The 15910-nt window shown below is 30.1% G+C and overlaps 1 protein-coding gene across 14 annotated transcripts in view; it reads right to left on the reverse strand.

The window, feature by feature from the left end:
• The window catches only part of milt (trafficking kinesin-binding protein milt), a 29080-nt gene extending 16415 nt beyond the window's left edge, over positions 1 to 12665 (reverse strand). For 2 of the 14 annotated variants that reach the window (XM_085205152.1, XM_085205150.1), the window contains exons 1-3: positions 8328 to 8542; positions 6592 to 6696; positions 2748 to 2852 (exon numbers count right to left, since the gene is read on the reverse strand). In XM_085205152.1, coding sequence (XP_085061278.1) covers positions 2748 to 2852; positions 6592 to 6696; positions 8328 to 8433 — 316 coding nt within the window. In that variant the 5' untranslated portion in view covers positions 8434 to 8542. Of the gene's footprint in view, positions 1 to 166; positions 365 to 1136; positions 1747 to 2747; positions 2853 to 5791; positions 5804 to 6591; positions 6697 to 8327; positions 8544 to 12575 lie in introns of those variants that run through there. The other 12 variants (XM_085205162.1, XM_085205156.1, XM_085205163.1 and 9 more) reach the window with 10 other exon arrangements.
• Positions 12666 to 15910: the final 3245 nt, after the last annotated feature.

Below are 15910 nucleotides of genomic sequence, written 5' to 3' on the forward strand. Positions count from 1 at the left end.
TTAATATTTCTATAGTCTATTTTTTTGATAAAAAATGTGAGTTTAATAAGATGGTTTCATGATTTTTTATAAGAATAATATTTCGAAAATATTACTTCGCCCTATATATTATACTATCAAATATATTTGAAATGTATTGATTTAAAGAAAAAAAAGTGTTACTTACGAAAAATAGCAGAATAGTTTAATATGGATATTATAATATAGTACTTGATATATACTTAAACTTGGGCTTCCTAATAAAATTGAAGTGATTTCTTTTAGTAACGGTTAAGTATTTCAGGTCAATGTTAAAAACTTTCACGATAAAATGTGCGGTAGAACGATACACGCGATTCAGTCACATATACAATACTCGTATATATACGCGGAACGAATCCAATGGATCGATGGTAAGGCGTCCATTTCCGTCCGCCACCGCGCAATCACTAGCACTAGCACTAGCACTACCAAAGTCACTGGCCGTGGTCAGCCAGTACCTTGTATACGCCGATAGTTTTCTTACAACGAATTATTTATTCCACATACAATTTTCAATCTTATCTATTGAATAGTTACGACTACAATAGCTTGTTGTTGTATTTCTACATAGGTAATTCAGGTGCGGCAAATGAGAATTTGCATCACACGTAAGTGTGTATACCGCCTGGGACATTCATAAAATATGAAATTACCGTCCGCCCTCTATATGTAGACAAATAAAATTAAAACTCTGATATAAACTATTCAAGGTCAAAAATATTAAAAATATTATCTTTATATGTGAATTTAACTCTATTAGACTTATTAATGAACATTTGTTCACTTAATTAATAATTTGTATAATTATATTATACTTAACGTATTTTGCACGTCCACAATGTAATAAATATTTAATTTTACAATAAATATTACCATTCGTATGTCAATAATAAATCTATAATCTAATTGACCTTTCATAAATTATCTGTATATATTACATAAATTCTTTTAAATTGTGTTAGCCAAATAAGCAAAAAGAAAGTGCGTATTTTTTCAAATTGTATATTTTAATCGATTAAACTTTGAAGCAAACTATTAAATATATGCTAACTACTTAATATTTCATTATAAAATACGTATATAGATAACAAAGAACATAATAATTATGCTCTCACGGTCAAGATAACATATAGTTTGACGGTGGCCCACAGCTGTTGCGCGGAGGGGGTCGCCGTCGCGACGCGTCTCCCCAATCCCGAACACGCCTCAATCGATGACACGCCGACTCCGTAGCTATATTCGTAATATGTTATAGCGTACCATTTAAATTACACTAATTAAATATATTATAGTCCCTCACACAAAGGTTACCAATTAATGTTACCGCTAAACAGACCTTAGTTGGTCTTACGTAAGATGTAATGATATTATCACATGTAAATTTTAATAATGAAATGAGGTCACGAGCGCGACGGAACTGTTCAGGAACGCGAGATCACTAGGATTGAAGGACGGTTGCGTTAAAAAAAGCCGATACAACGATGCAGCGTTGCACCGTGTAGTGCAGGCCAAACTTAGAACGGTGCGGATGGCGCAGCCAGCCAGCGCAGTTCTGCGTGCTGCACAAGGGAAGGCGGGCCGCGGGCGTCGAGGAGTCGCAGTATTGATCCGGCGGTAGGGCGAGCGCGTGTCGCGTGGCTACCGGCGCGAGGCGCGACCGTCACCTCACTACTGGTGCTCGCGTGGAGGCGCCGCGCACGCGCTCCGTCCGCACTGGCGAGACTGGCGCGCCGTTACCGCTTGCCGCATCGCAATACATTACTCTTATCTATTAAATTATTTCTTTGCTTCTTTGTTTTATTGTATTATACCTTCGTTGTTTTATTTTAAAAATTGCACAGAGTAACAGATTATCTATGATACAAAAATAAGGCATTGCTATTGTATTATAGACAATTATGTTTTGGTCCGTATTCGATTTCAAAAGATTTATATTGCCAAGCTTCTTCCATATATATACCACCCACCACAGTGATTGAAACTTACAGCAAATAAGAAGTAAAGAGAACTCAGTATCAAAACTCTCCGTTTTCCATCAAAATTCAAGTTACTCCGTGTTGAGTTACTACTCAAATAGGCTTTGTGCTGGGGGAGTGGCGAAACAGAAACAATTTAAGTTTAGTAATTTCCCTGAGTGGATATCAAATTCATAGCTTTCACAAATAGGCTTCGCAATAACGATGTATATTATACACGACGGCCTGTATTTTATATAGATAGATATTCCAGATCTTTAATTTTTACAAATCAATGTAAAATACCTATCACGTTGAACATCTTTCACTGGGCCTGCATTTCATTACTTGTTATAGTTTAGCCAGCTGTTATGGGTATTCTTCAGATTTTCCAAATCTCCAATTTATATAAGTCAATGAAAAATGCTCATTATGCTCGACCACTTATGTTAAGGACGCTATTAATTATGTCTTATAGTTCAGCTGGACCCTAGTAGACCATATCCATATAGTTACTTTATTGACTAATCTGTGTAGTTGCAATATAAATTGGTAAACAAACATTAAATATAATGTTTATGACAAGACATATGAGCTAGGATAAGGCATGCAGTAAAAAAATATTTTGATTTATAACCATTGCAAATTATAAACTAAGGCGACTAAATAGTAAATACTAAAAAAATATAAAAATAAAATGTTTATCTTTGAGGTTTTTACAAAAATGATTTTAGATATAAAATATTCATATAATATCAAAAGTTTACTTACGAAAGTAATTGAGCGTCTCCCTGATCTGGTCAGGCGTAAGAGCGTAGTCTTCGGATTTGACCGGTAGCGCCGGCGACGGTATAAACCAATCTTGATTCTCGTACCCTGGAAAACGTAACTCGTTAAATATGCCATCCAAACTACTGTAGTTTCAATTTACAAAACGCCAATTATCTACAAAACAAATAATAATTGTGTACGAAATGGCATCTCAAGATCGATCTCAGACTTAGCAGGTCTAAAACAACTAGTTATTTATGTAGCCACCTTCCCCACTCATTCGTATTAGACACAGTTACAGTTTCTATTTTAATCAGAAATATATATTTAGCTGTTTAACTTTATGATGGCAAAATTAAGAAGCGGCTACGTCAGAGGAGCTCTGAATAACACCTGCATTCCCCGTCCACTTTCAATCCAGTTTGTTCCCGTTGACGATATCACGTGACTTAATCTACGACATTCTAGGGTACGGTAATAGTAAGATCCATGAATATATAAATTGATATAGCACATATTAAACGAATATCAGTTAAAAGTAATGTTTTAAATTTTTAAACGCATCGTAGATTTAAATTTAATTACTTTCTTAGAACTCAATTTATAGACTATTATAGGTTTATCGTTTAAAACTTTTTAAGCTTATTTAAAAATCTGTTACCAAATAAAGAAATTAATCTTACTTAAAGTGTAAAGTATTATAAAGTTTTATAAAGTTTTCTAAAAAAAAGTGACAGAATTTCAAAACATAGGAAAAGCCAAAACTAAAATGTGTCATATAAAACGTGACATTCAATATAAAGTGACATTTAGCAACTAGAAGAAATAACGTAGAATTGCATTTCTAAGATTCCTATCATAGCATGGCATGCCACAAATTGCAACAGGTTGACGAATAGCATACGCGAGACCGGTCGGGAATGCGCGCTGGTCAGCGGACGATGACTCGTACGATGAGACACCATTATTTATAGCGTCGTTGGACTACGTAACGCTGGCGCCGGAAGCTGCGCTACGCGTTCAGTAGGAAGGAACTCTATTCTAGTTGTGTAATATTAATTTCTTTTTTATATATATAAATAAAACACATACAATTGTAAGAAAGTTCATAGTATGTAATATATATTAATATTAAATTGTCAGAAAGTAGACTACAATATAACATTGGTTTCAAAGTTTTAACTGTTTACGTTCTTAATATGAGAAAGATATACAATTAGATTAATACGAAAAAAAAATTAAATCACAACATACAAAAAAAAGTTAATGCGAATTTTAAACAAATTTTATATATATCTGTTTATGAATAAGTAGGTAAATTATTTAAAAATATTATATTTTAAAATTAAATAAAAGTTAAGACTGGAGTAAGTGAAGAATTATATTGGTAACAAACATTATATTCAAATTTCTTTTACATTTAAAGACTGTAAAAGAATACACGCACTAGGGTGGAGTTAGGGCTTGGCTCTACTACGAAAAATAAATTACATGCACATATAAATATAAAAACTTTATTACGTTTAAACAAAATCTTCATTGTGATTTGTCAATTAAGCATAATATATAGTGAAAATGAGAAAGTGCTTCTTCAACTTCAACTACAACAGTATTAAATTAGCTTTTCTCCTCTATTATACCCGTTGAATAGTAGGCCATGGACGAGCGTAAACGTACTAGAATAGAAAATGCATATATTTAACCTCATTGAGATAAATCAATACAATATAACATTAAACCTGTCTGAAAATTAACAAATAAGAATAATTATCGTAGTTCTGTTCGAATCTCGTAAAACTTCCTGAGAACGACGAAGGTCGTGCCAATTGAAATGTGTAATTACGTTTTAGCGATCTTCGAGCGTTTTTTTTTTGTCAAAAAATATAAATTTATGTGTTTATTTTAATAAGAATTTAAATTTAAGTATAGTTATTACTGCTGAATTGTTTTCGTCGCTTACGTTAAATATATGTATATACATATATTTCTTGTATAATCATTTAGTCATTTAAAAGATATTAAATATAGACTCGGTTGTCATATAACTATCACTAATTGAGTAACTCCTTGCTAGTTTCTATTCAGTTCATTAACACTTCATCGTTGGAATAAGTGGCCACAGTACGTTGACGAACACTGACAACTGTGTACTTCACTTTAGTGAAATAATTTTGAAAGATTTATATATTTCGTACGCACGGTAGAATTAATAATAAAATAGACGGGAGAATATATTAATATTAAGCTTGCTTAGTTAAAGGAAAATTATCAAAAGTTCTTAAAACATTAATTTATGAAATTATTTACAAAGTTCTAGTTAAGGGGTAGAGCGTCTCTGTAGTTGCGCAATTGTGTTTATTATACAGAGAGTATCTTATCGATTGTACATTAAAGCAATGCAAAATGTTTATTTATTAAATAATTGTAATTTTTCACCCGCTTACACAAAATATGACTTTTAGGCGCCATCGTATGACGATTTAAGACTAGGTTCTCTCGACCCATCCAGATCTCTTCGAGATGTGTGAAGAATAAAAAAAAGATGTATTTTACCATTGTTTGTAAAGTCAGATATTGTTCTGCACTACTAAGAAAAGAGTCAATTTCAAAATACATCACATAATAAAAAAATAGCCTATAAATTGAAACATTATCAATTTAGATGGTTTCATGGGTGTTAGTGCGGTTATTCTAAATAAAGTTCAAGGTGCCTATTAAGTACTAATTGACACACATGCCACAAGTTCTAAAAGTTTACTGTGACTTTTTACTTATTATTATCTATGGGTTTCTAAAGTGCACTAAAATATTTTCAAATATTTTAATAATTTCAGTTTAAAATAGTCATATTATTATTGACAACGCAGTGATACTATACTATAATGTAATGTTTATTCTTAGCTTGTTTGTATTTAAATTTTCTCATTAAATCTACTATGAATTATAAAATAATTTCAAAAAATAGCATAAACATAATTAATAAGCTGTACATTGTTAGCTTGCAATTATTACACAGACATGATAAAAATAATAACGTTACTTACGGTAATTGCCAGCTACAAAATTACATATTATAATTGTCACAAAATACGTGATACATTTGCAAATAAGCCGTCAAATATTCTATTTCACAAATGCATATGATCACATAAAATATAGGTATATTTCATAAGACATGTATAACATAAAATTTTATATCATTCAAAAATCTTAAATTATACCTAAATATATTGAGCTCTAACGTATTAATAAAGTATAGTACCTACTTAATAATCATTTGCTCGAAAATTAACTTTATTATATTTATTATATATTTAAGTTATATATATATTTAAGTTTCAATGAAATTTAGCACTCAAACAACTTTTAATATTTTATATACATAATCTTGCCATAAATAAATACTGTTCGTTACATTTAAAAAAAAAACAAAATATTACTTTTGAATTTGGAATCTGTCAATTTTATACTATTATTCATTGTTTTCTTATTTTCGCCCCAATATCTTGTAAAATATTTTGTGGTTTTACTTTGTATTATTAACTAACATACTGTAATAGTAATAAATGTTCCGTACAATGAAAAAAACATCTTTTTCTTTGTAACAATATTTATAACAAGACTAAATATATAATTTTTATGGTTATAAGGATAACTGATAGTCATCAGTAATAATATGGCTCAGATTTTTCGTTATTCTCCTTCATCATCATTTCATTGTAAATATTAACAAGATGAATAATTGATATCATGCATACAATGATCTTAAGTCTTGTAATTCTTAAGTCCGAGATTAAAATATGTATATGTCATGCCATATTCATAAAGAGTATGTGAACCTTACCTCCAAATTGTGTTAGACTGTCGGCTCTAAGGCGATACTTCGGAATATGCTCTTGAAGCAAGCTAACTATTTCTACTTCTGGCACCTCCTCGCTATTGCACAGCTCTGTTAATAAAAATATAAAGATTAAGTCAAATAAACAATACAAAATATATAGGAATATATATATTATTCTATGCGATTAGAAATATTTTTACTAAATAAATACAAAAGTTACCTCTAATTGTTACAGATAATAAAATAACCTTCGTTTTTTTTTTAAATATTTATTAGCTCTATAATTCTAACCTTAAATATATTACAACACTTTCTAGAGTAAAGTAGGAAAATTTGATAAACATCTAAATAATAGTTAGAAAGCCGTAGGTTCGCAGTGTCGTGACTAGAGAATCGAAGTTGGACGCATTGCGATGTCTACACCATTATGAAGTACTCGCTTGAGTCTATATATTTTGCGAGTATGTAGTAGTGGTGTACTTGCTGCATTAAATACGGACCAGACAGAATCAATACCGCACCCTCCCTATATCCACAGGCTGAGCGCGCCATCTACAGGAGCACTTTGCAACTGATTTGCAACAAATTAAAGAATGAAATGACAATATAAAGTAATTAAATGAAAAAACAGAATATTAATAAAATAACCACAAGTTAAAAGTTTATTTTAGCAATATTTTTATTTTATAATATTGGTTTACAAAATTAAAATCAAATTATATATTTTTTTAATGTTTACATAACTACACTAACTACTTAAATTATTGATAAGTAAATTCTAGATGTTGCGTCCTATCTATAAATAAATAATTTGTGGAGGAGAAACTAAGTTCATTTGAATCCCATATTGTTATTAAAATTTAAATCTACTTATTTTAATTTGGAATATTAATTTGACATATCGAATCCTTATAATGGTTGTTAAGCATTGTAAATATACTGCAATTTCCAATTAAATCTAAACTAATAATATTTTAATTGTGTGGTGGACAGATATAACTTTAATCATTATTTAGGTTGTACTACTCCACCACCTACAATGCTACCTAGCATTGTAGGTAGTGGAGTTACAGTTTTTAATCATATTTGGAAAACATTAAAATTATTTAAAACATTTAGGATTCAAAGCGATCTTCAATCTCAAAAGGTTTTCACAATGCAATTGTCTCGAATTCTTGATTAAAATATTATGTGTTCATACCAAGCTATTATATGTTTTCTTATCATTATAAACATTTAAATATAAACGTTAATATGACATAATAAGTCTTTATTTTCTTAAGTGTAATGAGTCCAAAACTCTAAAACCCTAACTATTCATTATTCGAGAGAAAGAAGAGTATGTATACATTATACATTTCGCAAAGCGAATCATCTGGGAGAAATTTACAAGAGACGCTAGAAATATTATGTTATTTTTTGCAGACCACTTATTAAAAAAATATGAAGTTAGTAGATAATATATTTTACCATTTATTTAAGAAAATCATCAAATATTTTTTATTTAATAAGTGTAGGTGGCTAGTTCATTTAATAAAAGAAAAATATCATTATCACGTATTAATCGAAAACGATCATGTGATTGCACTGAATAAATAGACAGAGCTATACAAGCAAGCAACGGAATCTTAACAACGAAAACATAAACACCAATTGTGTAGTTTTAACAATACAATCTTATTGAAGGATAGTAAGTATTCATATATTGTATACTTATTACTTCACATAGATAAACTCACCGTCACTCCAAGTAAAAATCAACTCCTGGTGCTCATCATGCAAACCGTTGCGCCGCCTCGGCCTCGCGCGAGGTCGCCTCTCACTCATTATAGTATCGTGACACATAAAACTTAAACGTCCAATATTAATATTAACATTAAGGAACCAGAAATGGGGGAACCTAATTCTAATATTTAACTTGTGTGTACGTGCACTTGCCTCTACTTCCCCTAATAATCGTTTGTGTTTAATCTAGATAGTAGATAATAGCCGTAACGTCACAATAGTCGATAATGAATACGGTCGACGACAGAGCGAACGTATAAAATGATTTTTAAAATAGTTTCACCAAATCTACTTTGGTCCTAATTTATTAATTTTTAAAATGAGAATTAAGAAACACTGTGTCGATTGAGATAAAATAGATCACTGTTATTGTACTAATAATCATATTATTAATAACTAGAGGTATTTATTATACAAAGTTTATAGAATTTTTAAATATAATAACTTCCAACATTTTTAAAATAATAAATAATAATAGAGGATGAAAAATCACCATTTAAAGATAAGAAGATGGAGAATTTATAGATAAATATTATGGCTGTGATATATAGCAATCTATTAACATATATCTTTATATTATTTGTAACAGATATAGAAAGATATAATTATAATTTAGCAAACAAAGCCAAGTAGAAATGGTACCGAGGCCACACGCATAGATCGCTTGTGGAGGCGGCACGGTCGTCGCACTCAAAAGCGTTAATAAAAATAAGGATGTCGTCAATATGTTGGCATCGATTCCATACATAGGTCACCTCTGAACTGCACAGTCCTTTCATTATTAACTATTTTTCAAATGTTATTACAACTTAAATTTGGAAATGTGAAACCTCAATATTTAGCTATAAATTATTATATTTTATAATAAAACTATTATTTGTCACTTTTAAAAGTAACCTAGAATAGAAAATGTAAAGAAGAAATGACGGTACTTCTGTTATATAATCTGTATTTCAAGGAACATGAATCCTATACGCTGTAACAAGATTACATTCTCTTTAACTCTATATTAAGTACAATATGTGTTCTTAATTTACAGGAAAGAAAATAGCTGAGCATCAACTATTTTCTGTAATTAGGGATTTTTAAGATTTAAAAAAAAAAATATCGGCAATCGGTTCTTATCATGATTTATACTCGTATGGTATCTTTCGTTAATATTTTCGTAATGGCTTAAAAATTACATAAGTGATATAGGTACATAATGTGTCTGAAGCATTAAAATTTATTTCAATACCTTTCATTGTTATGCCTTCAATTTTTGCAATCTCTGTCAATAATGATATTTATCAAATATTCACGTTTTATTTTTCTATACTGTACATCTTTAGTATGCACAACATACTAACTAGAAAACGTTTTAAAGTATATTTCCTATTTCTCAAAAATAAACTAAACATTTAAAATACAAATTTACAGAAGACATACAGATAAGAAATAAGGTTAGCGCGGACGTGAAGCGTGAACCGACAATTGTCGGCGGGACCGCGGCGTGAGACTGGGCCTGCGCTCGCGCCCGCCCGCCCGGAATAGGAGCTGGCAACACGCCAATCGCAAAAATATATGCTATTCCCCCATTCATAAGCCCTGTGCATAAGCCTTCATTGTTTGTGTTTGTTTTATATTAAAAAAAAAAGCTTACGATAACTTCATGCTAATTTGATTTATAAAATCAGATAAGATAATTATTAACAAATGTTGAGGGCAGTCGTGATGCAAGAGCACAAGCATGCCACTGCAAACGCTACCAATTGCCGGTTCGATTCCTACTCGAGGAAAAAAAATATTTCATGTTTTTATTTTCCACGCTCTGGTTTCGTGGCGTTGAGTTCCGCCACTCAACACGCCTGCAGGCAGGTGTGCAGGTATACCTTTACGCTATACTCCTACGGGGATACAGCGGTGAAGCTAGGAAAAAAACAAAAACAAATGTTCTTGTAAGCTCATCTAGTAGTGGGAGTAATCTTATTGTAGCATCTTCGATTGCGTGAGTAAGTAACTCACTAAGTTATTTTAGTTTAGCATTATTATTTCTTTCATTGTTCGTCTTATAAAGATTCATATTTATCGTTTAGACACGTGAACACGTTAACACGTGATGAAATGTAACCCTTGCCGAGTGAAATAAAAATAAGTACAATTCTCATCTATCCAGAAGTAACTAATCGGATAATTAAAACAATATATTTTTTAAATGTCAAATAATGCTAGTCCTGAGCTGAGAGTCAACACAAGATATCATAAAGTCTTTGTTTGGCTGTGGCATATTCGGATAACTAATGTATACCAATGCTTAAATTAAAATGAATGAGTCGAATTCATTGTCCACTTCATATTGCAGATGCGAGTTAAAAGTCAACATTTAAATTGATAAACATAAAATAATCATAAAATTTAAAAATAATAATAACATCTAGGTGCGCTAAGTATAATAAATCATTGTGCCTTGAAAAAACTTAATTAACAAACATATTATATTACAAAATAAAACAACGAAATATTAACAGAATTACTAAATTTATCAATTTAGAAATGACGTATTAAAGCCACTTTACTGGTTAAATAACATGACTCAAGGTCCAAACAACTCATTGAAAGGAAAAATGTACTTGATTGGCTGTTTAACAGAATTAAAATCCTTTTGTGGCTCATACAATACAAATTCATGATTAGTAACATTTTTAGCTTTAGGTCCTATGCATATCCTAAGCCTACTAATATCCTACTTCCTATTAATCTTATAAAAGCGAAATTTTAATAATAAATAAAAAAAATCAGCTTCACGCTGTATCCCGCACACATCCGGCTGTGTAGGAACGTAGTGTTAAAACACTCCATTGCGTGTTGAGTGACAGCACACAACGCCAGAGAGATTTCCTCGAGTGGAGATTGAACCCACAGTAAACACGACCAGTTAGTCGTGTTTACAGTCACATACTTGTGCCCCTACGCTTCGACTAGCTCTATGTGAAGTTTTATGAGGATGGATTTTATCAACACACCACGCGGGCGAATCCGCCTACGGAAGCTAGTACAGTATTTAAATAAAGTTTCAAAAGCACTAGCACATTTTAAAGGTTAACATTTGGCCGGAACATCAGATGGTTATGTAACAATATTCAATGCAAGCTTGTTACGTGACGGTAAACGAAACCTGCGCAGCTGTTCTTAATGAACTTTGTGCCTGTTGCGCACCAGTTTTAACTCGACAATTTTGGACCTATAAAAGAAACACAATATATCTTATCAACCTACCAAAAACAGTAAGCAACGAAAAACTCAACTGAATTAGATATAAAAATGTACATCACAAAATATTCATTTCAATAAGCATTAAAAATTGAGAATTGTACTTCATACATATGATCACTCAGCACAAACTCTATTACTTTATTAATACTCTATTACTCTATTACTATAACCCTGTACATTTTGCAGGAGAGTAAGTATACTTGAGCTCTACATTTGGAGAGAAAAAGAGTACTAACAGTAAACATTATTGGTGTTTACATCTACGTTATCAAAGACCTGTAAGCTGTTTGAATGGAAAGCCACAAAATAAAATAACAAGAGTGACGACCAGTTAGTTAGTTTTCATTATTTTGTGTACTATCATTGTGCTATGGAATTGTCTTGGTATAATGATATCTCATTTTACGTATTTAGATTATTATGTAAAACATTTCGTTTTCAAGTAACCGGTCGTCTATCTAAAAAGTATTCTACAATTTTACTCAAATATTGTAGAATCACTTAGAGTAAAATTACTTTCACACCTACATAAACAATAGATGTTTAATGATTAATAAAATGTTTTTAAATAACAATCTGTACTCGCGACGGCTCCACAAGAAATGTTTCCATATATGTATGTACCTAATAAAAGCATATCTGAGAATAAAGATGCTGTTATTTGCAGTCATAAATTACTTTAAATCTTTTATTTCAACCATTTTCAATATGAATTTTGCTAATGTTTATTACTAATTAATCAGATAATTTGGTTCGATACGCCTACGATTAAAATATTTAATAAAAGTAATATTAGTAGTAGGTTGTTATATCCATTGCTTAACATAAAAAAAAAAAATCAAATTACAAAAATATTTGTGTTTAAAATTTTATGTGATAATTTTAACTAAAATAAAAATAAGATAAAGATATATTATATTTTTAGTTTAAACAGTGAATCTGCAACTGACCTGTAATAGTAGCGACGTGACGCGTAGCGCGAGGAGCTAGCGAGGGCGCGCGAGCCGCATCCTGGAGGGCCGCCAGCTTGACGGAATGCCCTATAAAATTTTATCAATTTTTTATGTGCCATCTCAACCATTACATCATGACAGAGTAAATCTTACAATAAGATAGATGTAAATTTGGTGGTCTTCGAAACAAGAAAAGGATCACTGTTGAATTTTATTTAATCTACTTAAGCAAAAAATGTTGCTGTAATTTGAGTTTTTATAAATATTTTGAAATATTTAAGTCATTTTTCAATTTTAACATATTTTTAGTATATAAGTAAAAATGTGTATGGTTGGAAGCGTTATGTTGTTAAATTTTAGTTAAAAACTACTTAATATAAAATTAATGAAATATAGTATAGTATGTCTTTGCTACATACTTGCTCACAAAAAGTGATTTAAAAACTTAATTTCAAACTTTGGTTTTACACTATATACCGCACATAGCATGGTCAGCCACTTCCATTCCCCACATTCCTCCTCATTAAGTCTAGAGGTTTTGAGTGATGAAACTCAACACCATGCTTTGCCTGATGGTAACCAGGAAGCAAGGAAAAAAAATATGTTTCTTTTTCTCAAGTGGGAATAGAACCTGTTGTGTAAACTTGTTCCTCTGCACCACAACTAGCCTCAGGCATTTATTTTATAAAAAAATATACAGTTCTTAACACTAATAGAGATAGATAATTTTCAAAATGTGATACCATCACGGCACAATTGAACAGGCTGTGTGAACACAAAGATCAGGGTTTTGATTTCCCACACTTGGGGAAGTTCATTTTTGTTCATTTCCCAGATGGTATGTTAAAGGATGGTTGGTGTTTAGTTTTTTACACTCTCTACCCATTCCGCTCTACATGGGATAAAGTATAAAATAAAATATGTTCATATATACCATGCCAAGGATATTTGGTTTTGGTATTTTGAACTTTAAAATGGAAATTATTTCTATATGAAATCCATTTTTCCTAATATGCAAAGCTGTTATACCTACTCTCAATAAGATCCTCTGAATGTAATCAGATATTGATATATAGAGTATAATAGTATATTCTGTTTCTTATTTTGTTCATATATCATCTTTATTTATTCTTCTGACCAAAACACTGATGTTGATACAATGTGGTATGTAAATGAAGAGCTCAAATGAAATACATATACCAAGTGTTACCTTACACTTATTATATTTTGCATTTGTAAAGAAGCAAAGTTTCGAGACTATGAGTACTTACTTTCTTATTTATAAGGTGTTGATTGCTTCGCAAAAAGTTTCTTGACCTGCACAAGATACATTTGCATATAAAATATTAAGATTCTTTTTATTAATTGCTGCTTCAAAATCAGTTTATTCGGCATTATTATTCATATCATCATTTTATCGTGAGATGACCAATCATCGGTTATGGACTGTAGTTAAATATGGATTCTATGATAGATATTTGCCATGACATTTTTCATATAAAATTTAAAAATATTTATTTTATAAATTATACATTAAATAACATCAACTAAATAACATTTTGACTTACGCTCATTTTTACATCATTGATACTGCTAGGAACCCTGACCTTGTTTGAAAAAACCCATTGTAGCACAATCACAATAAAATAAAAGAATCTGATTTTATATCACTTTTTAAAATTTAATATATATTCATATTTAACATTGATTATCTCACATTCGTTACGTTATATGCTTCGAAACGCATAGATTGAAAATCTTTAATTTAGATTTTACATTGAGGTACTGTCTCGTTAAGTCATATTCACATCTGAATTCTGAAAGTTAAAAACAGATTTCGTAACTTGCAACATTTTCAAGTCGTCACAGTCCGTCTTGTTCAAGTAAATGTGTTCTGTGGTCTTGTTTATGTAAAAAAAATGGTACGGTTTATTACATGACTACTGCTATACTATTTTTTCTACGCTATATTGAAAAAAAACATATAATAATATTTTCAATAAATTATTTCAGGATATTTTTAACAATATTACGAATTTGGATACTTTTAGTAATAATTAAAATACTTTTTCTTTAAGATACTTTTGTCCTTAAAATAATATTAACATGAAAAAAGATGAGCAATACCGAGGGTTGGTTAGCCCATGAAAACTTTTAAGGAATAACAGAAATAAATGACTTTATGATCTAGAACTAGCAACACCAATTTTAAAAAATAAGACTAATTTTTGAATAGTATATTTTTAGTTTCGAGCTTCATAATAAATAAAAATTGCCATTGACATTCTAATATAATAACACAATTCTAATATAATTCAGATAAATTATTGCATTCTTTCGTTTATTTCAACTTTCTTTCTTAAATTTTAGAAATATTACCTGTAAAGCTACACATTTTTAAAAGATTGAAATGAAAGAACAGTTACTTTATATTTATTAATATTGTCAATAAACTAATTAAATAATTTTATATATTTATAAAACTATAAATCAGCTGTTTAATAACGTAATATACATAAGTAAAATTACCTACTTATTTATTAACAAAATTATAATTAATAAAATCAAAAAGAATATTAGCGCCACAATTCCTAAGCTCAATATGATTATGCCTGCAACAAAAAATATATCATGTGTTAAGTTTATATGTGATATTCTCAAGCAACTTCGTAATTTTCAAATAATTCTTATACAACGTGAAATTGGCGATATTGTGAAGTGATATGTGCTCAACTGGCACGCTCGGAACGCCAGATTTAAAGAACCACCACCACCACCAAATAATTCTACATAACAATGACCACTTCATAATAATTTTACAGCTTAAAATATCATCCTTGTTTATACCTTCAAGCAAAATAATTACTACGGCAAAACATATTGTTCCAGCTATAACTATCAATGATTTTAATAATGTTATTAACAATGTTATAGCTATAATTAAAAATATCAGTGTGCCAAAAATAGGATTTTGCAATAAGTAATGAATAATTTGGTTAGCTTCTTTTTGAATTGACTTGGAAATAATAATATATACTGGTGCACAAGGTTCTGAAACAACAATTTCATTTCATAACAATAATTCCACTCAAAAGATATTATTAAAATGTTTCTGGTAAAAAATATATATGATGTTCCTCAAAATTCTTACCTATTGAAACCTTAACAAAAATTTTAAAAGCAGTTTTTAAATTAACTTCCATGATTAACACTTAATACTATTCATTAGTTATAGCGATTCATATGTACTGACTACTGAGATATATTATTGTTATGGTTTATTTTGACATTTCTGAATATTATGTAGGTAGTAGAAAAAAAATATTCTCGAG

Source organism: Heliconius melpomene, chromosome 20, assembly GCF_056956725.1.
Source record: "Heliconius melpomene rosina isolate 202511_hmr_F chromosome 20, ASM5695672v1, whole genome shotgun sequence".
NCBI classification, from domain to species: domain Eukaryota; kingdom Metazoa; phylum Arthropoda; class Insecta; order Lepidoptera; family Nymphalidae; genus Heliconius; species Heliconius melpomene.